The sequence below is a fragment of the Ixodes scapularis genome, unplaced genomic scaffold, assembly GCF_016920785.2.
Source record: "Ixodes scapularis isolate PalLabHiFi unplaced genomic scaffold, ASM1692078v2 PGA_scaffold4__175_contigs__length_147842914, whole genome shotgun sequence".
NCBI lineage: Eukaryota > Metazoa > Arthropoda > Arachnida > Ixodida > Ixodidae > Ixodes > Ixodes scapularis.
The window spans coordinates 146710014-146733618 of NW_024609879.1; the positions used below are offsets into that span (position 1 = coordinate 146710014).

General features: G+C 45.8%; 2 protein-coding genes across 2 annotated transcripts in view; one reads left to right on the top strand and one right to left on the bottom strand.

The window, feature by feature from the left end:
• The window catches only part of LOC8029839 (menin), a 30222-nt gene extending 15942 nt beyond the window's left edge, over window positions 1-14280 (top strand). Inside the window, exons 6-8 of the mRNA XM_029966790.4 lie at window positions 241-506; window positions 1738-1938; window positions 11844-14280. Of these exons, the coding sequence (XP_029822650.2) occupies window positions 241-506; window positions 1738-1938; window positions 11844-12071 (695 nt within the window). The 3' untranslated portion in view covers window positions 12072-14280. The remainder of the gene's footprint in view (window positions 1-240; window positions 507-1737; window positions 1939-11843) is intronic.
• Window positions 14281-17221: 2941 nt separating this feature from the next.
• LOC8029841 (small VCP/p97-interacting protein) lies at window positions 17222-22773 on the bottom strand. Its single transcript, XM_002407819.5, has 3 exons — window positions 22616-22773; window positions 18753-18920; window positions 17222-17402 (listed from the first exon to the last, which is right to left on the bottom strand). The coding sequence occupies exons 1-3, from the start codon at window positions 22682-22684 to the stop codon at window positions 17388-17390; spliced, it is 252 nt and encodes an 83-aa protein (XP_002407863.3). The 5' UTR covers window positions 22685-22773; the 3' UTR covers window positions 17222-17387.
• Between the last annotated feature and the right edge of the window lie 832 nt (window positions 22774-23605).

The following is a 23605-nucleotide window of genomic DNA, read 5'->3' on the forward strand; positions in this document are numbered from 1 at the left end:
ACTTGAGAACCTAGTTCGAGAGTCGGGGCACTATACACTTTGCCGCAAGTACCGTGCAACCTCGAAACAGGCCCATATCGGGAACGAATGTTTCAGAAATTCGCTTTAGACACGTTAGCAAACGTTATACTCACTTTCCCCAAGCTTTCTGCCCGTGCCTTTTTCAAAGGGCCAAGTAGTTGACGACCAGAAAAGCTAAGGTTCCCGGTAAGGTCTTCTGACTGATGTCCAACCCTCCAGGCTCAGCGACTCCCGTGCTCCATATTGGCTGGGCGCGACCCCTGGTGGCGACCATCGCCAAGTTTCCGGCCGCTGTCCGTGCGGCCGTCAGGGTCTACGCCTCTACGGGAGAGGAGGGGGAGGATGTGGAGGAGGAAAGAGAAGAGGGGAAGGAGGAGAAGAAGAAGGGGCAGCCGCAGAAGGGACAGAAGAGGCCCCCACCGCCACCCACGCCCCCCGACGAGGAATCGAAGAAGAACAGCGAGTGCTCCTCACAAGACAGCACGGTGAGCGGGTCTGCGATTGGCTGGAGCCTCGTTTGCGAGAACCAGTTGGAGACCTGCATTGTTTGGGCTCTCGCTGTCGTTAAACGAATTGACTGATCGGGCGAATTGCATATCTTACAATCAGAGAGTCGGTCAACTATGCGGTTAAGGATCAATACTAGTGCCTAATTAATAAACTAATTGATGATAGTTAAAATGCTAGTTCCCATTATTGCACAAACATAATGCAGTTTTTTTCTGAAATGATGTGCTCTGAAACGCACCTCGTGCTATATTCGGAATTGAGCTGGGTCAAGAGGCGCACGAGTCGGGAGAAAACCATCCCTCCGACTGAGTGCGAAAATAAACGGGGGATACCGAAGCAACAGTTCTCGAGAAATGTTCAAGGCCTATTGCCCTGTCACCCTCGATTAAACATTGAGGCACGTTTTCCCTCCAATCCTTTGCTCGTTGTGTTTAGTCCGTAATTTCTCAAAATGTGTCTATGGATCTTTTCTCGTCAGACACCTCCAACATCAAAAATATTATCACAGACCAGATCTCCAAGTCTAAGGGCCTTGTATCGTTTCGAATATGATTAAGGCAAAGCACCAAGTGCAAAAATGACCAATCTTACAAGATACAGGTGAGGCTAGGTACGCAGCTGCGCATGTGCGACTCTGAAGTGAGCACTCTCATGGAACTTGCTCAGAATTGTTACTTGCTTCTGTGTGCAGCTGATGTAGTTTACTTCCTTTGATCCAATCTGCCTTTTTCTTCAGGGTGTCCCCCTAAAATAATCACGAGGTTTTTTATCACAGAATTAGATATGCATTGCCAAACGCTCATTCTCCCCCCAAAATGTAGCACTGGCAGTTCGAATTTAGAGGCTGAATTTTCAGAACTACCCTTTATCTTACTAAAAACTTACAAGTTACTTCCTGAAATTTTTAATAGAAAAATGGCAGCCCACGGAGCCCTGAAGCCAGTTACCAAGAACGGGCCCCGTTTTACCGTCGAAACTTCAGAAAATGACTTACAGCTTTTTAATAAGATGACGGTTCGTTCTGAAACATTGGCATTTGGTTGGAGTTGCCAGTGCTACATTTGGACAAAAAATGAGCATTTGGCAGCGCATCGTTTATTTTGTAGTGGAAAAAAGCCCTGTAAGATTTTGGATTGGAATCCGCTGTAGTGCACTACCCAACACAAGCATTATTTTCTTCAAGCGTTTCTCTTTTGCTCTTCTCAGCTGGTTGAGGGTAAGGCACCCAAGGAAGAGGACTTCCTTCGGAGCCTGGAGAGTCAGCTGGGCCAGAGCAACGGCCCGCCCCACCCCGACATTGCTGCCCTGGCGGCCGCCTGTGCGGAGAACATCTTGAACCCGGACTACCTGCTCGGTTGCGGCGAGCCCTTCTCGACCAACAACAACGGCAGCACCAGCAAGGACGGGGTGAGAGAGCGCACGGTCACTCTTGCCCTCTTTTTGAGAGTAGTCTGCTCTAAAAGCAGGTTGACCTCTTGTTTCGGACCCTCTGAAGCAGTTTACCTTGGGGGGGGGAAAGAAAAAAGGGTAATAGGCGCGCGCGCGCGTGGGGGAGCTTTTCCGTTCTAGAAACGGACGTGTACAAGGCTTGAAAGCATATGGTACCCAACTAGCACAGTCCCTTTTGCAGATTCCATGGGGGGAATTTCCCTTCTGGGGAATTGAGGCACTGAGGGTTTGAAGCAAATAACTGTGATGGGGAAAGGGAGGTAAACTCCATTTATGGTATTGTCTCTTTTGTAGGGAATTGAAGACACGAATTACTCTAGCTTTGGGGCGGAACGCTAGGGAATTGTTTCTTCTTCTAGGGCACTGGAGAGTCAAGGCACTGAGGCATTGCCACAACTGTGGAGGGGGTACTCTCCATTTAGGGAACAGTCTGTGGTGAGAAATTAGTGAAAAGGCACTGGGGCTTTGAAGCAGCTATTTGTCATACAGTAAGGAAGGGAGTTACTCTTGGTTTATGGAGTTTCTTTCCCCTCTGGTAGCCTAGGTGATGGGGAAATACGACATTGTTGCTTTAAAGCGGATAATTGGGATGCAGTTCAGGTGAGGTGGTTTCCTCCTTGAAGGGAATTCTGCACTTGGTTTCTGGTGTAGAAGGAGTTTATGCAGTTGACTAATATTCTTCGTATAAAATGTTAAAAAAAAAATGCATTTGTAAAATTGCGATGAATTAGTGCATTCCTTGCTTACACTATGTACCACTTTTAGACTAATGTCCACAATCGGTGCACAGCGTGCAGGCCTCCTCTACCATGCTCTCAAACGGTTCTTGTAGAAAAGTGTCAAGCCGACTTTCCTCTCGTCTCCCCTAGAAGACCATTTTGACGGCATGTTGGATATTCTGGCTTCTGCTGTTGAGACCCTCAAACTTAATTGTCTTGGGTATTGTCAGCCTGCCAGTGATGTAATGCTGCAATATCTCTGTCACTAGTCATGGCCCACACAGTTTCAAATGAAGTCTGTTCTTCCATTCTTGCCAATACCACTCTTTAAGAACAAACAAAGGCAATGTATTGAAGGAAAAATCCAGTTTTTATATGCAGGTTAGTTCGAACAGAGTTTTGAAGGAAAAAGGTGCGTGAGAGGTAGATGAGTGCCGTCTTAATTAACCATGTATTTATCAGGCTCGGCGTACATTAGGTGAGGGGATAATTGTCTTGTTAAGTTGGCTAATCAACAAAATATGTTCATTAACTTTTTAATTGTTGGTTTTAAGGCTTATGTTTCAATTGCAGTATCGACGACAATTACCATCAGAGGTCGGATCGATTGGAAAATATTTGCGAAAAGTGTACCGGAATATCCAGAGAAATAGCCCACCTAAAATGGAGAGAGAAAATTGGGTGAAAATAAAGAGTGGGCTGGCTTTCGGTGTGCAATCAAGAGAAGTATTAAAAAATGCTATTTTAAGATCATGCGTTCTGCAAACTTGTTATCGTGGTGGGGCAATAAAGCAAAGACGACTGTACTTACCAGTCAGAAATGTTTTCTTATATCCCGCGATAGCTAACTAGACGCATTTACAAACAGGTCATCGCTTATCCCAACACTGCGATTACTAGGAGTGGGCTGTGTTTTAGTGTGTAAAAGAATATAGCAAGTAAAGCCAAAAATAGGGGTGGGTTACTCTTCATTGGTGGGGCATCTTTCGGGAATTTACGGTAATTGTTTTTGAGATCCTTTTTCACATTTTCTGGCCCAATTAGAAAATCGCATGCAAAAAAAGTTCCACAACCATGCCGCTAGGAGAGTGACATGCTAGTCGTTTCAGTCACATTGTCACTTGTGTCATTGGCGCACCCACCAAGGCCACACCGCCGAGATAGTGACGGCATCATTGGAACGATTCCCTCACTCTTCCAAGTGTCATTGTGGACTGGGCTTATGGTGCTCTTTTTGTGCGCAATTTTTAAGTCTGGCTAGAAACATGAAAGTTTATCATATACTTTAATATCCAAAAGTTATTACAATTTTGCTAATTCTGTCACTTGGTCTGGCCTCTAATAGTAAGAGCCAGCAATACTGCGTTGCAACATGATCCCTGGAACCAACAATAAAAGAAATTAATTAATGAAGTTTAGTTAACAAGTTAGGTTACAGTGACGATTATTCCCTCGTCTAATGTCCCTTGATCCCGATAAATGACACGGTGAAGACAACAATAGTCCAACTCTCGCCTCCTTTTCTAAAAAAAAAATTGTTTCGAATTAAAACCGAACGCCCTGCATACCCGTTGCTATACATTCAATTGTTATCCTATTTCTTTTATATTTAGTGCTAAAACATTAAGTACTTGAGCATTTGCCAGCTCTTCAATGCAGTACTCATCAAGGAAGTTAGTTATAGAGAAGAGTTCCTCTGTATGTGTTTAACAGAGGCCATGGTTCACAATTTTTTATACAGCTCATGGGAGCACTCTTGTTGTGAGATGCCAGGGTACAGTCAAAACTTTATACTGCACGTCGTGTCTGTCTCTGCTCTTCCAACTGTTTTCTTTTGCTTGTTTTCTCCGTCTCTCCCGTCCCGTTTGTCCGTACCCTCTCCCGTCACGCCGCCTCTTTTGTCAAACCTTCCTCCATGACAATACTGCCTCCTCTCCTCTTCCACTCTCTCTTTCTCTCCCTCTCTGTCCACCTTTGCTGCACATTCCCAAGATGTCCACCCTCAAGGGTTCTGAGTTGGACTTTGATGACTCCGACCTGTTCGACCCGAAGGTCAACGGACGTTTGAGTCCCGGCTCGCCATTCCGGGAGCTGGACAACTCCAGCTCCGCCCACAACAACAACAACAACAACAACGACGATGATGATGATGACGGTGGCGATGGCAGCGGAAAGAGCTTTCACAAGCCCAGAAAAGCCTCTAAGGTATGCATCGAGCTGCTGGTGCAAGGGACACTAATCACTCTACACTACACGGCGGGTCTCACTGCACACACACGCGAATGTCACTAACTGGGGACGGTTTCTACAGTTCGAGACATCTTTCTGGGCACTCCACATAGGTCTACAATGCAGCTACATAACCCTCGTAGCCTTACGCGGCCCCCTAGACTCTTAAAGGTCGACGAACAGTTGGAAAAGAGGAAACTCTCCCTGAATTCCTTCTTTCCGTTCGAGGAAGAGGGAGGTCCTCCTCCTTTCTGCGGGGAGTAGCCCAGAGACCTGCTTCCATGGGGAGAGGAGGAGAGAAGAGCGCGAGAGGGATTAAAAAAAAAAGAAACTGGGAATCTTTTTTTTTTTGTGTAGGTCAACCCTTTAAGGGGTACTCTGCCGATTTCTTCATGGTCCCCGATTTGCTTGAAATTTTGCTAAACTCGCCAAACAACATTGCCAAAATAGTATCCCACATATTAGGTCAAAATAATTTTTTTTCACGAAGTTATTGAATTTACAATTTTGGTCCTCACCGTGTTTTTCAAACTGAAAGTCTCTACTGGCAACAACGAAAGAGTGACGTCATTGGAAGTGCAGGGGTTCACTCTTTGGACTGTAGAATTTGTTCCCAACTGATTCGAAGCAGTTTCATGGTGTCAAATGAATGCCTTGGAAGCTCGCTCCAGTCCCCGCGCTCCAGCACGGAACAAATGATGGGCATATTCTATTTTTTAGACTGCTCGTCACGGCACTGAAAAGTGCGGGTATATTTGAATGTTGGTTTTTGCATCATTTTCATTTGCCAATTTCGCAATAACTATTATGAATTTCACGATACTAAATAGCATACCAGAAAGGGTAAGGGCCGGGGAGTCAGAAAATACAGTTAGTTGAGGTAGCTCAAAAATCGCCGGAGTACCCCTTTAAGGACGGTTTGTGTGTCTCCTTTTGAGCATGATTGACAGAGCACCGTTACAAAGGCTTTTAGCTGCTTACGACGAGAAAACACACTTGCACGCCTGTGCCCTCTGCGTATCGAAGGTTTAGCGGTATTTCCGGAATCAAATTTATGCTTGTTGTCAGAGTTGTTTTCATGCATACGGTGTAGGAGTGACACATAGATTGTGTGCAGATCGTAAATGGTGCAGGGCTACTCGATAGATGGCATCAGTTTGTTTTGTCGTCACGAGTGATTACAGTCGATCACACTCACCGAATGCAGATGTGTGAATCATGTTTTCCGAATGCTGAATAGGCACACCTCCGTAGCTCAAGGAAACAACCTTCACACACCCCTGCTAGCTCTAGATGGTGGATGTCCTAGCCTTGCATACATCTGGTCACCCTAGATTGCGGATGTGTCCTTCCTAACGTTCAAAGCGTCTAATTGCTGCAGCTACCTTGGACACTCGTGAAATCTTCATTACCTTGACAACAAACCCAGCGCGAAAGACGAGGACAAAAGAGACACAAAGGCGGCGCTTCTTACAGCGAAAGATTTATTCGTGTTGGCATTCGGTATAAATACTGCCGACGCCGCCAAAACGAGCCAGGGAAGAGAAACAACACAAAATCTAAGAGGCTGAAACCCACGCACAGGTTACGTGTCATCTACAGCAGTCAGTTACATGTACAGTTCTTTTGGACGAGTGGAAGAAACCAGTGACAATGCTGTATAGATGACACATTACCTGTACACAAATGTTAACCTTTTAGTTTTTCTTCCCTGGCTTGTTTTGTTGGCGTCGGTAGCATTTATGTCAGATGCCAACACGAATAAAGCTTAGGTTGTAAGTAGGGCCGTGTTTGTGTTTCTCTTGTCCTCGTCTTTTGTGCTGGATTAGCTGTCGTGAATTATCACCTAGCCCAATTATTAACCCTAGTCAACTTCATTACCTTACTTGGCTTTGCATAAATCGCTGCTCTGGATAGCTCAGGTAGATCTCTCAAATTTTTACCACACAGCGTTAGATAGTTTGCTCTACTCTACTGTACTTGACGTACTATTGTAAGCCTCTGCAGTCCACATCACACTTCATAACAGCATATATGCATAGGTAGTTACACTGCATACTGTATTTCCTGGTGTTCACATCACATTTGTTTATGAAGATGTGTGCGAGGAAATACAGCACTCTTCATACTTTGTAACGAAACTTATCTAACCACATATAACATCACATAGTTGTCCACAATCTAGCTGAATTGGGAGAAAGGCATACGACTTTGTAGCTGCATTTTGAATTTTGAACACATATTTCTCTCTGTAGTGTGTTGTGCCTGCTGAGTGGGATTAATTGAGGGCTCTTTCAAAAACCTGTTTTCTCTCTGGAGCCCCTCGATCGCTCTTGCATGCCTCACTCTTTCCTTTCATCTCTTCGTCTATTTGTTTCCGTTGGTACCCACCTTATACTTTCTCAAGTCCTATCTTCTTTCTGGGGTCAGACTGACGAATAACACGGGTGGTGCGGCTGGTTCTGGGTGATAAAATGGAGTTCCAGCATGGATGTGGAATAAACTTTTATCTGGTGAACCTGTGGATATTTGTTGTGGGCGTCAACAAAGGGTGTTCGGGATAAATGTTGATTTGCTGCACTTGCAGGTAAACCAGGAGGTGTTGTAGAGTAGAAATTTGGGCATGTTGGTTTAGTGACGTTGAGCAAAAATTAGAACGATGTCTAGAAGAGAAGTCCCGAGTTGAAGACTTGTTTCGTCTACTTTGTCCTTGCATTCGTGCATTGTTTTGACCTTTAGCCGTACAGCAAAAACGCAGGTGCTTTGTTATTGGATTTTGGAGCATACCGTAATATCCCAAGTCGTCGCCGACTTGAAATTCATAAAAGAAGTGGGGTGGGCCATGTCCCAATGGATAAGCACAAAAAGTAAAAAAAAAAAAAAAAAATCTAAAAAATGCCCATTTTTTTTGCGTATCTAGCACGGCTGCAAAAGAGATACATTAACTCAAAACTCGAGTTAGTATATAGCGTTATAAGTTATAGTGATGCTTATCGACAATCATCTGTTAAGCGATGCCTAGAACATACCGTAATCTAAAGTGTCCCCGGAGCTCTTAAGGTCTAAAAAATATGCCAGATACAGTTGATACGTAAATAATGCCATCATGAGACTGATGCAAGCAGTTAGTGATGTTAAAAAATGCAACCACTGTTCCCAGGACTATTTTTGATATCCCAGCACCATATGATAAAGCTTAAATCCACCTTGAAATTGATACTAGCATTCTTCCGCTATCCACGAGGTTGTGGAACTTAATTCTCCGCACTAAATTTAATTCCTTGACGGCGCTTAAAAGCCATTGATTACCAGGGATCAGAAAAGGGTTAAATTTCTTAAACTTACTTGTGAGGTGGTTTTGTTCTTGTAATGACTGAAGTACTTAACTTCAGTGAGAGGTATTTAAAATATGAGTAGTAACATCACTATAGTTTCATAGTCTAGTGCAGTCGAGCATACTTCTACAGGCTGTTGCGCACGACACTTCTCTGCAGTGTAACAGTGCTTATAATATAGTTAAGTCTGTTCTCATTAATGCCTGCTTTGCACTGCCAAGCATGATTAGATGTTGGGCTATAGACCGACACGCGGGTTTGGCGTCACGGAGCTGCGGCGGCGCTGTGATCACGCCGGAGCCGGGGGGTGTGGGCAAAAGGGCGCATGTTTAGCATGGGTGTCATAGCGTTTCTGCATTCCGCAAAGCTGTGTAGCCGTTAATTGCACCGAAAGGTACAGCAAACGTAGCGGGGTGAGTTTTCACAAGTTCCGGGCTGACTCTGACAGGTGCAGAAGGTGGATAATATCTGTGGATCGAAAATATTGATTGACCGTTCGTGCGGCAAGCACTTTCTTGAAGGCAAGTGTGGCTTCCATTTCAATCTCCGTCTTGAGGCTTGCTTATGTGCAGGGAAACCTTCGTCTGATCGAAACCACCGGGATTTTGTTCCCACGGTGTTTGAGCACAAAGCACCGGCCAAGCGCTCGTCGGTGGCTCGCTACGCCCGTACTATCAGGCGGAAGATCGGCGACACAACGTCAGTGTTGTAGGCATGACTGAAAAAAGTAATGAGATACGTTACTCGTTACTTGCAAATAAAAGGAACACGTTGCCGACCTACTTTACCTCAAAATAAAAAGAAGGCGATGAAATGTAACGCACACTAGTTTTGCGTTACTTTACTTTTTTGATTATGATTTAACTCGTTTTACTGTTTTGACGATACAGGTATGCATAAAATCATATATCAAGAAATATGTTCATGCAGAAGCTGACCCCAATTACTTTATCTTTTTTTTTTTACGGTTTCACCTAAATACTCATAAGAAAAAAAAGCAAAGAAAAACGCAGAAAACTTAGAAATTCATGTGGCTTAACATCTAAAAACGTAAAAAATTCAAGTGCGATTCCTTTAAGACTAGGGAAGAAGAAGTGACGAGTAACGAAACTACGTTACCCGTTACTTGAAATAGTAACGTAAATATGTTACCCGTTATTATTTTGAAAAAGTAACGAGTAGGTTACTACGTTACTGAAAAAAGTAACGCGTTTCTGGTAACGCCGTTACTTGTAACGTGTTACCGCCAAGACTGCAGAACGGACAAAGCGTTACCGCTTGTCATGCCTTGTGGTCATGAGGGTACGAAAAATATCGTACTTTCACTTCAAGGACGCTGTGTGTATTTAATCAATTAATAAATGCAGTTCCGCAGGCCCACAGTCTGCTGATCCCGCCAACAGTGCAGAAACCGGCTCGAATTAAGTAATCGTAGGCCTTGAGAGACTTGTACGCCTGCACCGTGTCGGCCGTCAACTGGCTCGGCTAAAAATGTAAATAAACGACGACGTGAGCCATCGACGTCGGTGGCAGCAACTTCACGTCGCAAGTCCAGCAGGCCTTGTCTAAGCGTACGGATCGTCTGCACCGTGTCGGCCGTCCACGCACAGTTTTTTTCGATACCGCCACCGTTCAGGCTTGAGTAGCGAGCTCAAATAGTCGGGCGTAGCATACGACATACGTTGTCAGGAAATACGACACACAAATAAAGCTAGAAACGTCTCTACAATGTCAACAACGAGCGCACGCCATAGAACGCAATGGCGAAAACACTAAGAGCCTGGCCGCTTTTGCCCACATAGCTGCTGCGCATGCGCGGTCTTCAGGCCGTGTTGGTAAACAGAGCCGCGCCGCGTGTCGGTCTATAAGCCAAGAGGTAATGCTCAAAAGTCAAATTCCTTGTATGAGTAATAGTTACATTGTGTCTTAGCCATACAAATGCCATCTGGCCAGTGCATTATTATTGATAACTTGTTGTCTATAAACTACTTTATACAGGAGCGATCCCGTCAGTGGGTGTCGGTACTATGGCTGCCCATATTGAAACTTCTAGGAATTAGTTAAATCGATGAAAATTGGGTCTCCAGCAGAAACTTAAGCTTGGGCTGTTGTGAAACTTTAGCTTGGGCTGCTGTTGTGCTGTTGTTCGCTGGTGGAACCACATTTAAGACTAGGCCCATTTTTCCATCTTTGTATAGCATTTCCAGGGTAGGCGAATGTATTTATAGCTGATGCCTTTCCCGTGAAAACGCCCGGTTATAGGAGTAGGCTAAAGTCCATTCTCTTTTGTTTCAATTGCATTGTGTATGTCACTCGGATGCATGCTCCACCATGCAGTAGGCCTCTTTTGGTTTTGCACATTCTACCTTTGAGGCTAACCTTATAGAAGGAAGTGGCTTTTGCAGCTGGGTCAGTTCCATAGTATCTTATAATAATATTTGACTCTACCGTCGACATGCCTTGGGTGGCATACCAGCCCGTCAACAACTGCACAGGTTTGTAAGTGAGCACGCTTCAAAAGCTGGTTTAGCAACCATGGGTGGCAATAGCAGATGAGCCAACTGGCTAGATCCAGAATCCAAAGTTCTGTGATAACAAAGGGGAAGCCGACGAAGTCCGGAATCCGATTCAATCACAAAGATGGAAAGGAAATGTTTCTAGGCTAGGTGGGGCAATATTTAAAAGAGTCGAAGGTTCTAGGCAAGGCAGCGTTACTAAAACACTCAGTTGGGAGACTCGCTGCCGAAACCTGGGCCGCTGGCGTCCACCGAGACCGAGCTAAATACGACAACAGCGCCACTCTTTATCATTTGTCTCTACTGTGGTCACTTTGAGCTTTTAGAAAGCCTGTTTTTGCATAAAAACAAACGGAAAAGACTCTTTTTGTATGAAATTTATTGGAGTTTAGTACAAAATGAAGGGCACGTGATGTTTTTAAAATCTTTAGTTTGCAAGGTTTTGCGGCACAATTAATATTGTTTTTATACAACCATGCCTCAGCAGTGCTTTCAGGTAGCACGTCCCGACCTAGGTGAATTTTAACCTCGGTAGTAAGACGCGGTGCGTCCGCTGGGGGGACGGGGGTGGCACCCCTGTAACCTCTTCCACTGTACCTGTTTGGGCGCCAAAATGGCCGATTAACGCCAAAATAGAAGTAACGTACGGTTCCTCAAATGGCCGCTGCGGGAGAAATGGTGGCGTTGTGTTCGTCATTAGCCCGGTGCTCGAGGACAAATTGGGGCCACTTTTTTAAAGCAGTCTCTATGGCAGTTTCCCAACTGAGTGGTCTAATAACGTTGAGGCAAGGTGACACAAGCTACTACAGCGAGTTTAGCCACTACCATCCGTTTATCCACCCAGGCCAGATGGCACAAGTGACTGCCCAATACAGAGTATATTGCCATTATGAATTATTCATCCCTCCCTGCTTTATAAATTGGCTAATGCAAAAGCATCAAAATGGCAGTGCTGCACTTGCGAATGTGCATGGGTTATCTCTGGGATAGGACAGCGTAGAGCTGCAAAGGCAAAGCGTGGTTGTGATACTGTCCTCTTTTCCCATTTTCTGAAACCCATTTAGAAGGCGGATAGTCGTAACGGCGGAGGGGAGCCTTCTGTCACACTCTCCAGTCAGAAGATGGCGGGTCTGAGGGAGCTGCTGCTCTCGGAGAAGCTGAACACGTCTGCCATCCAGCTGCAAGTGACGGCCCAGTCCCAAGTGCAGGTCGTCAGGAGGGGGCAGCAACCCGGGGGAGGAGCCCCCAGCGAGGTGTCTACGAGGCACTCCAAGAGGATTCGGAGAGAGTAATAAGGGAGATTGGCTCTTCCTGGAGACGGGTGCAATGGGAGAGCTTAAGTCCCTTTTCTGAAGAGGGTGTAACGAGTGGAAAGAGGAGGGAGTAATAAGGGAGGGTGACTTTTGTCTTGAGGGTTTTATAAGGGGATTGTACAGTGGAAAGAGATGAAAGTTACAAAGGAGGTTGACTCTTGCTTGAGAGGGGCTGTAATGGGACCTATGACTCCCTCTCTGAAGAGGGTGTAATGGGGACATTGTACAGTGGAAAGGGAATGGAGAAACAAGGGTGGTTGTTGGCCCTTCTGTGGGTGTTATTGGGAGAGTTTAGTCCTTCTTCGGCGAGGCTGTGGTGTGTTGATTGTACAGTGGAAAGAAAGGGTACCAGGGTACAGCTCTAGAGAGAGTTTCATGGAGGTCTATATGATGGTGCAAAGAGGGGACAGTGCTCTGGAAGGTGCTCAAGAGAGTAACAGTAGAGCTTACCACCTCCAGAGGTTAGCAGTGGGAGAGTTTAGTCATCTCCCAGATGGAGTAATGATGATGTTGTACAGTGGGAAAAGAGATGATGGAGATTTCCAAAAGAAGTTTTAAAGGAGGATTCATTATGGAAGCTAGGCATCACAGAGCAGTTTATTTTCAGGGGGTATAATCTGGAGATACAATAGAAAGAAATAACATTTCCAGAGCGCAACGTGCCCCCCGATTTGACACTGCGATAGAAGTGGCAGGGCAGTGTATGTTTCAAAGAAGCAATGAGGTTGCACATTGAAACAGAATTCGAAAAGATGTTATTGCTTGTTTATAAGCAGACAATGCACTATCATTTCTCAACTTCTTGACACTTGCATCTGTTTGGGGTTGATGACATCATGGATGTTGTGTCCACCTTTGAGTGTCGAAGTGCAGAGTAATATAATGCTCGTAGCAATCCTTGCCGATATGCAAACTCTGGTTAGACGGCAGAAGACAGCTCTATTGTAAATTGCGGAACAATGCAGGGGATGAACAGATTTGTATGCTGCTTTCAGGGTCTGGCTAGTCCGCTTTAAACCACCCTGCAAAACAATGAGCCATTGTCTGGCGGTACCGGAACATCCCAAAAGATGTAAAATGCCACATGGTCTTGTTAGTCAAACGACATCCCCGAAGCGTTTCCGTACCGTTGGCTTATTATCATGCAACGTGCAACATTGAGTATATTGCAAAGTATTGGGAATGTTGAAACTTCAGACGTGCGTCGTCGTCACGAGTTATGCGTCACACGGCCAGTAATATGCCCATGCTTAACTTTTTTTTTCCCGGTTTTGGTACTAAGAAAATGGTTCCCAGACTTGTTTCTGGCTTAACAAACGGCATAACATCCACCCTTTTGTTTTCGTCCTCTACTGTATCTAAATTTTGCCAATGGTTTTTGGCTTTCTTAAGTGCCCCTTGTGTTTTTATCACGAGAATTTTTTCTTCGAATGAGCACATAGTGTTTGGTTCTAGTTGCACTGTACCCGACGGTATTAACGAGTTGGAGCCAAGAGTTTGCCAGCTGTTAACACTCGAAAGCAGTACAAATGTGTTGTTCACCTTAGCATGCGTTGCTATTCCTAATCTTCGGATGCCACGACGGGCTTTTGTTGGAGCCAAGGTTGATGCCATATGCGATGGCCTTGCACCCGGGTGGCTATTGTAGTGTTCTGTTATTGTCACGGGTATGGTACATACTGGAGCTCTGTTATGTTTGTATTTCGAGCGTGGCCAAAATTTGTCAACAATATTACTTGTTTACACGACGCGATGGCAGTGGGTGCCCGGTAGCGAGTGGCAACATGTTCCTATTGCTGTTAAAGTTTACGGGAGGAAAATTATATTCCGTCTTCATAGAACTTCTGGACTTATGTCATAGAAGATGTCTTGTTTGGCAAGTGGACCTTTCTTTTTGTAATATGTTCACTTGAACAGTCGAAAGAGTGACGGAACTTTGTCGCTGCGAGACACAGCAGTTCCTAAAAGGCACAAGCTCCTCGAGAGTTTTGTTGGGGAGACTTGCTCCCATTTTCGTAGGCCGCATTTGACCGGATAGTTTGCTTTCGAACTTCCTCAAGAGCATCCAAGGGGACGAGATGCACCTTCGAGACGAAATTCCAATTGGTGTCTCAGTCATCACTTCATTTTTCACCGACTTCATTTGCATCAATTCGCTTCGTCTCGTCCACTTCATTTGCATCGAGTAACTCGAAGTCGCTCAGACTTCCTTTCTGTTAAGCCACTCGAAGTCTCACGGAAGGCATTTACTAAAATACTGATCGTGAAAGGATTCCCCTCGTTGCTTACAAGAGACGAAGGCGTTGTTGCCGGTATTTTCGCGCTGCGTCTCGGCGACGCTGTTGCTAGACTCTTTACTTTTCCAACCGGAAGCAACTCGGAGATGAGATTATGGCTTTGCTGTTTGTACATACAAAAGCCAACCAAATAACGGAACGTATTCCTCCTCCGTTCTGCACGGGTCAATGCATAAAGGCAAAGTTTTCGTCAAGCTAGCAGTTCCCTTTTGCGTATAGAGTTTCTTGCATGACTGTCAAGTTTGCAGTTCCGAAACTTCCACACTTTTTGCAGCCACCTGTTACATGTGCAGCGCACCGAGTGTTCTGGTTGTACATACTCACAGATTTCGTCTATAAAGTATCGTTTGGTGGGCGCAAGCTGCGATTCTTTGCTGCAGATCACTTCGAAGAAGTCGTTTTGTTACCAGTTGTTCAAAACGAGATTTAAACACCGTCGCGTCCAACTGGGAAAGAAGACGTCCGCGTTTCGACTAGAAGCATTTATTTTTCCTCGCCTCTTTATTTTGGGTGCGCCGGATTCCGGAGAAGGGAACTGTTAGCGCCGGGAGCGGGGTGCGACGCTCGATTCCATTGTTGCTCGATGCAATTGCGAGAAGCCTCGCTCGTATCTTTTACGACGCCGCGATCCCGATTATCAGAGACGAAAACGGAAGTAGTCTTTCTTTTCCTTTCTTTTTACGACGCGGCGGGATCTCTAACCGACTCCAGAAAGGAGAGGCTGCAAAAATGCCGCACCCACGTTTTTTTTCCAAAGTATCTCTGTACATATGATAGCACTGTAGATTTTCTGCCTGTTAAGTGTGTAGTCCTGCTTCAGTGGCTGGCTGCGGCTCGACACGACCTGCGCGCGAACTCCTTGCCTCGCGGTGCGAGAGGGAAACTGTGATCAAAGCGGTTCCGACGAAGAGCCGGCAGCCGTTGTGAACCCAATCTCGGGCGGCACACCTTACGTGCGGGGAGAGCATTTATACACCCGAGCAACCAGAGCGAGCATTGTGATGACGGTTATGTACATGCAGATGTCTATCGGGGAGGGGAAGGGGGGGGGGGGGGGGGGGTGCAAAGACCCTACCAAAGAGCGTCATGGCGATCGAGCGTTGAGTTTTCTCGAGCCTTGTACAGAGAGGGTCCGACGTGTTTGGGTCCAACATTTCGGGGGGGCGCCGCAAAGCGTCGGGGTTTCTTCCCCAAACGCGACAAGGCTTCTAGTTAGTTGGAAAGCAGCGGTCTCGTACGCAGAGGCCCCGGGGCGCAAGAATTATCGTTTGCTAGCAAATTTTGTTGGCGCCTTGTTAAGGGGGACAGAACTGCAAGCTCGCTTCACAAAAGGTCTGGAACGAAAGGGGGTGCAACGACGACGTTTCGGCAGAAATGTTCCAGGTTGCTCGCGCAATTCGAGACACGAATAAACGCCCATAGATATGTGGCTGCCAAGCCAGTGTCCAAGGAGAGGCGCATATTCGGTTTATACTGGTCGGCCCCAATCCCGTGGACTGGGTCGAATTCACACTCGGCTAATATTGGAACGATGGTAACGCAACATTGTTTCGAAGTTGCGTCAGCATAAAGCTTGGGGTGCCTACCGGCGGCTATAAGCTATTTACCATTCGGCTGCAGGTACTGATGTTCCAAGTGCCGAGCAAGTGCTGCGAAGCGAAAGGGGTCTAGGTCACACAAACAGCACTGTTGGTGCAACATTGAACCGACGTTGGGATAACATTGAATTAACGTTGGCGTCGCATTTTAAGTCCGGTACGGGTCTTTAGCCTGCCAAAATGTGGCGTTGTATTACCTTCTGCTCCAGACCTCTCGAAAAACCTAAGTAAAACAAATGGGATGCATTTAAAGTTGCGACGCCTGTTCCGTCGTTCCAACTTCCTCGCGCCTCCGTCGGTCCGAAATGAGAATTCGAAACGGTCGGACCCCGTTTGTGGTTAGCCGCTGGTTAGTCGTTTTGCTGGCTTGGTGTGTTAGCTAGTAGATGTTTTTGTTCGAACCTATGCAAAGTGTTTGTTGAAGAATCTTACAGGTGCACTTTTTATGGGGGAGGGCACATCTGTCCCCACTTGTGCAAGCGGGGGTCCCCAATCCCTGTATTGTCTTTGTTTGTGGGTGGCCTGTTGCCGCCCCACTTGTAGACTGTGATTTTTTTTTCCTTCCTCGTGTCACTTCCAAGAGATGGCGTGTCTGTACATACGTGAAGCCCGGTTTTCCATGTTTTTTCCACCCACTGACACCTTGTCAAAGCCAGCGTGACGTTGGTTCGACGTTGCCACAACGTTGACGCGACGCCTTTCTGGCTCGTCATCGTAGCACCGCACGCTTGCCCTAGCACGCACACTTTTAACGCTGCGGTTAAGCACATTTCATTCAGTCTGTACATACATATTTGTAGTTTTCATTATTTTAGGCCCCCATACATGCATCATCCTTTTTTTTTTATTTTTTTCACATACATAAGGTCAAGTTTGGTGTTAAAATGTTTTGAAATCTGTTTCAACACTCGAGAAGACAAAAAAAAGAAATGCACATTTCATTGTTTTTTTGTTTGTTTTTGTACATAAGTTCACATGTGTCACTTCGTTTGACGTCAACACAGCGTGTTTTTGTCGACCCCCGTGTTCGAGACCGGGAGAGCATTGTCGAATTAATTTAATGTTCCGAGAGTGTTACGTGATTTCGCGTGTAGCATTGACCTCACATTTTGTTTCCTGCTAATACTGCGTCGTGCCCGACATTTAACAAAGTCTGGTTCAGCGGAGTTATGTTCCAAAACGGGCCCTGAGCCTTTGTGCAGTAGTTGTTCCACATAAATTGATTGAGACTGGCTGAAATTACAGTTCTGTTTATTGTTATATTGGTGTACAGAGCAACAATTATCTTGAATAAATAAATCGCAGGCAGTGAGCACACGGAAACAACTCTTCAAACAACCGGGTGTTTTCGTTTTTTTTTTTTACCTTGGTTTGATATTACCGAAGGCTCATGGCAGAGCTCACGTGACTTGCCACTGGAAGAAAAGACAAAAAGAATAAATAAATATCTGGTCAACATTCAAACTGTTGCTATATTGTCTCCTGCTGGCATCACAGGTTACATACTAAGGGAACTCGTAATGACTGCAGTTTTTACCAAAAGTTCGCATAATAGCTCGAGCCTTGTGGAAAACTACCCCGTGTCTTAGATAGCGGCCAGGCTCTTTAAATCGGCCGCAAAAATCGGTTTCTTAACCTATTGCGTTCCGATTTTGTACGGCGTTGGCCACCAGGTTGCGCCCTCTGCTTTGAAGATCGGTGGCTTCGCTGCGTTTCCATAAGTGGCTTTGCTGCGTTTCCGTAGGAGTTAAGCCTTTTTCTTTTTTCACTTTTTCCTCAGGTAAGTTCACTCTTTGCAAATTTTACAAGAAAAAATGCACAACCTGTGGCCAACGCTATACAAAATCAGAACGTGATAGGTTAAGAAACCAATTTTTGCGGTCGATTTAAAGAGCCTGGCCGATATTTGGGACACGCAGTAGAATGAACGCTACCCCTGATAGTGTGCTAAGGGAGTCTTTGTGTTTTATACAAGTATGAAACTATACTTGTTGCAGGTTAAAAATAGCAGGACAAACTCCTCCCACAAAGTGGTCCACTCTAGCAGAGGAAATGCTGGAGAGAAGGCAAGTGGAGAGAAAACCACCAATCATGGCAGCTGGAGAGCTTTGTAGGAGTGGCCTGTCCTGCTTATCTGAACCTGCAACACTACAGCATTAATACTCATAATTTTTATTCAAGTGCCCAAACAATCTCAATGATCTCCAGATTGGTGGTCCTCCACAAAAACACTTAAGTAAGAAAAAAAAAACAGTAGCTCGTCCGCAGAACTACCCTTATTTCTAATATACATGATCACACTCGATACATGCTAATACAAAAGTCAAAAATGAAAACTAGAAAATTGGCATTTTGAAATTCTAGTCCTGTGAAAGTCGTGAAATGAGACAAAATTCGAAAACGGCGGTTGCCTCACAAGCCGTCATGGGCGTTTTAAAACTTTTTAACTTCGGATATTTTCAAAATAAAACTAGATGTTGGAGCTTGTGCAGGAGGCAAATGAAAACCACCACTTGCTTCATTTACAAAATGCTTGACTAGAGGATTCCATTACACTGCTCCAATTGAGAGCAGAACCGGTAACTGTCCCTAAACTATGCAGCGAATTTGAATGTTTCCTGACTGCACAAACACTTATGGTGATGGTCACCTAACAAGCAGCCATGCAAACAAGCTTACTGTGACATCCCGAGAGATAGCCCACCTAAAATCGAGAGCAAATTGGGTGAAGATTTTAGGGAAATATTCTGGTTATTACGGCTCACCCGTAAGTTGGCATCATTTGGACTTCTTTCGGCAGCTCCAAGCTCCTTGTCAAGCTCGGCCTGCCTCTGCTGCTGGCGCCTCAGCTTTTCCGGGTCCTTGACGCCTCTGGACTCTTGTTCCTTCAGCCGCTTCTCGGCTGCTTCTGCCATTTGTTGTCGCTTGAGGACCTGCAATGGCGGCGTCCATCAGGCACGGATGCCTAGCTCCAGCCCACGGTGTAAGATACACAGGGTGTTCCAGCAAAAGCGTTCGAAAATCTCTAAAAATAAGATGGTTGAGGGAAGAAAAAAAAGGGAACTTTTTTTTGGAGAACCAATAACCAGCCACGGCACAGCAGCGTCACCAGATGGCTCCCTAATGTGCGGTTAATGGCGGCCTGTCCTGGGCCCGGTTCCCCATGCTCCTTTATGCGAGATGTATTTAAAGTCGTTTTCCGGGTGCTCCAGCCACGTAGAACTTGGCTCCTGCGCTGCGCGAGCTGCTTGGACACGGAGGCAATAACAGTTTTATGAATGCGTTGAAGAGGAGAGATTTCCGGCACGGTGTTCGAGCCAGCGTCTGTCGGGGTTGGAGCAGACGCTGCGAGCGGAAAGAGTGCGCACCCGGGTGCCATGGGAACGATACTTTTTCTTTTGTGTTTTCTTTTTTGTTTGTTTGTATTTTTTATTCCCAGTTGCGCCGTCTGGATGGCGGAGAGACCGTCGGCTAAGGCTGCTCGGGCAAATGCCAATAGGACTTGCTCTGGTTGATTACTCCAGCCGAAACGTCCCATCCGGCCTCTTTCTGTGCCTGCGGTCCCCACGAGCTCTACTGCATCTTGATTTGTCAAAGACTTTGAAGGACGAGACCTCAACTTCGCATTCCGGTCCTTTTAACTACAGCTTTCCGAATCTGGAAGGTACACCAAAGGAGCTTGAAGGACTGTTTCGGCCCATGTTGTCTGTGACAGTACAGCATGCACACTAACGCTTCGATCCCACTTTAGACGGTTGGCAAAAATCGGTTTCTCAAATTTTATCGCGCTGGAATTTACTACAGAGGTGCGGCCAGGCGGTGCACGCATAAAGTTAAAACTATCAACAGATAGACCTGCCTCGTCCGAGAAAGAAAAAAGAAGAGCCTGTTTCGGGCAATCTACGGCGGCGCCATTTCCTGAGCCACGCAGACAGCGTTCGTGGTTTCGGAGACGCCGACAGATGGCGCGTGCATCGAAAAACTTTTGCTAGATCGTCTGCTATCAAAACCCGAATCGGTGTGCCCCGTGCGCCTTCGAAACATCCGCCATCCGTCAGCACCGTCTGCATCACCCAGAAAATGATGCCGCAGACTGTTTGAAACAGGTTCTTCTTTTCTGGAATGAGGCAAGTTCATCCGTTCATATTTAAACTCCATGCGCGCACCACTAAGCCGCAACTCTGTAGTGAAACTCGGCGCAACATGTCGAGAAACCGATTTTTGCAGACCGCCCAAAGTGAGATTGAAGCGTTGGTGTACATGCTCTACGGTAGAACACCCCAATCGTACAGTATATCCACCGCTTTCCCGATTCCCGGTTTGAGCTAGGGTTCTTACAAAAGGAGCTGCTTGCTTCTTGGGTTTCCCATCCACGAATCTTCAAACCAAGTATCCAACAAAAAACACCTTTCAAAAAAAAGAAAAAAATTGCACAAAACATTTATTACGGTTAGTCTATTTACTGTACTGTAGTTAGCATGTGCATATCTGGTTATTTACTTCGAAACTGTGCTACAGCAAAAGTGGGCACGAGCTGTGTGCGTAACATGAACTACCAGCATGCTCTTTGGTGGTCGGATAGTTCTGCAAATGGCCTTTAGCTACCAAACTTGAGTACGACCCTTCGATATTGATTGAAACTTGCCAGCTACTGCACTTTGGTATTGGTATTTATTTCTACTCGCGAGCACTGGTGTCGCAGAAAGGCAGGTAGCCCGTACAATAATGCCTGTGAGGCTCGTCTAGTGGGGGTAATTATGTTAACAATTAATATACACAGGTATAATGAAGGGTGGGGCAGCGATGCATCGTGAGAGATGTGGCAGGGTTACGCGTGTGATCGTAGGTGTACTCCAGCTTCGCGACAAAGTTCCAGTATTTCAGGTCTCGCTAAGGGGCATGCTGACAACTCTTGTTGGGAATGAACGACAAGTTGTACAGCGTGGACAAGGCACGAATGAGCCTGCGTGGCGCTCAGTTTTTGCGAGTAGGGGCTCCAGTTGGACAGGTACGGTGGTTCCTGCGTCGTACTGTGCTCACGTGATCATCTTGGCATATTCTTGGCCCAATGATAGTTGCTAAAAGTCTCGGGGTGGCCATTTATCTCCCGGTAGTGCGGATTGTCAATCCTGTAGTAGCTGGCTCATCAAGATGTCTCCTGGTTGCAGACAAGGGGTCAGGAAACTCTGCATGCGGCTTTCCGCTGGATCCGCTCCTGAATTTCTTGTGTTGATGTGGATCGAGGGAACCAGGTCGGTGAACAATATTCAAAGATGGGCAGAACAAGGGGGGTGTAGAGTTCTGCCATCACAATCGGTCCTAGGCCTTTGCAGATATTTTGTACGAACCCCAGCAAACGGCGGGAATGCGATGCAATGGAATGAACATGATTTGAGAAGGTTAACCGGGTGTCCAGAGTAACTCTAAATATGTTGTTGTTGTCACTGCTGCGGTTGATAACTTGGTCGTTGATCCTCAAGAGGGGAAGTGGGCATGGCACCTTCCTCTGGGTTGTGAAGTACTTGCAGGTTTAGATTTTGAGGCGTGCACTGAGGGGTAATTTGTCTACGGAGGTTTGTGTGCCCCGTCAAGGTCCTGCTGGTGATCATAATCTTTGGTTGCCTTATCGATTTAACAAGTGTGAGGTCACCGGCATATAAGCACAGGAGTTGAGTTTGTAGGGGGTATGCGATCATTGATAAAGAAAAGTGCAAGACCAAGAACGCTGCCTTGTGGGATTGCAGATATGACAGATTGGGGTTGTTAGGATGTGCCGTTGTAGTATACAAATGAAGTCTGATAGCCGAACTAGAATTTGATCCTGAAAACCGGCACGCTCTTCCCTAAAAGGGTGTGGTCAACTTTGTCGAAGGCCTCCGTAAAGTCCAGCTGTACGAGTTCGCATGGCACTGCGCTGTCGAGACTGTCACTGATCCTGTGTACTACTGTGACGGTGACGAGGGTTTGTGTGTGCGCGCATGCGTGTTTTCCTTTTCTTTTTTGTCTAGACTAGTCCTCATAGGGCCGTCCGGTTGGTGAGAGGGGCACAATATGTGTATGGGCGCGTGCCTTTCCCTCCTCACCTGCACACCGAGCGGCACCACAAAATTTGAAGTGCAATAAATACTATCATTTTCACAACTTCTGCCGGGACAAAAGTCATGCTGCGCTAACGAGAGCAAGGCTGTCGAGGTGCTTGTGTATCGCCTGGTTGCACGATAACACGTTCCGTTGTGCGGCAGATCACCAATGTGGTAGAGATGGGCCGATATGATTCCAGCTGCTAACCCAACTATCACTAACGCGACGCGTCGACAGTTGTTGCAGTGTGCAGGTGGTACTCTGAAGACGTCGGCATGCACAACACCATGACTAGCTGTCAGTGGTCATGTTTGTTCAGCCCAGTTTAAGACGGGTAAAACGCAGAAACCGAAGCACTATTACGCGACTAATCTTCTCGTGTTGGCAGATTGAGGTGCTAGCTGACAGCACCGAAAATTAGCAACGCATCTGCAGCACACCGTTTATATCACTTCACGCTCGGGTGGTCGAGGTACTACGCCCTCAACTTGGGGACACTGATACCGAGCGTCATCAATATTAAGAACAAAAATAGTATTCCGCTTACGGCGTCTGGTCCGGTGCTAGAAGGGACATCGTCGTTGGAGCCCTTGAAACAACTTGCGAAAATCCCCATTTTTGGAGCGTCGGACAGAAACGAGCCGAGAAGTAAACAAGATCTCAAAGTCAGCTGCGAACATGTGCAGAAAATAAACAAATAAAGCGCAAATAACAAATTTTCAGTGTTGCTGACTGCCATGCTTGTCGCCACGTTTTCTCCGCTAACTGCTAAAATCGACTAGATTTGTTTCGAAATAACGTTAACCTGAAAACCTACTTACTCGTATTTCGAAGCGTGTATTTTTAAATTGTGTGCATTCAAAACAAGGAACAAGGAATTCGGTGAACACAAGATGCTCCCAAGTGCGTTGGCTGTTCTAGGTGGTTCTAGGCTCAGGCTGCACCAGGTTCCAGTTCCGAATTGGAATATTTCGCACCCATGATTTTAAACAACACTGTAGTTACTTTCTGGCGACATTCTTCAGCAATTAAAACGTATGAAACAATTAAAAAAAATCCATGAACGTCTTGCGTTGTAAAACACACAGCTAGAAACATCATGATTTTTTTGTTTGCATTTTTTTCTCATTATACGTTTTTCGTATAATGACGTTTTTCGGTGTCCACTCCACCGTGTCCACCTACTGGTACATTGGCGCGTGTAGGTTATCTATGTTCTGTGTTTTAATTGTTATTCTTTGAATAATAGCGTGCGATTGAATAACGGCAGGTTCCGAGAAGTATTGTGCAAAGCATGTGGCATGCATGTGTGGGCATGCATTATTCTTCCACAGTCCTCCTACGCGTTCAACCAATACGTTCAACGCTTTCTGTTCAGCAATTCAGCAAACCCATAAAGTAAGATGTACACGCCAGTACCGGTTCCTACCAGAACCGATTAGCTGCATTGAATATATATAATTATAATAATAATAATAATAAAAGAAACAATTGTGTAATTTTTTATTTGATTTGTTACAAAGTATACGTAGGTTAT

Bases quoted from the DNA above. Each gene is read 5' to 3' on its own strand.
- LOC8029841 (XM_002407819.5), bottom strand. From the start codon at position 22,684: ATGGGGATTTTCGCAAGTTGTTTCAAGGGCTCCAACGACGATGTCCCT. The intron at 18,921-22,615 runs GTAAGCGGAATA...CCGCCATTGCAG, and splicing joins CTAGCACCGGACCAGACGCC to GTCCTCAAGCGACAACAAAT.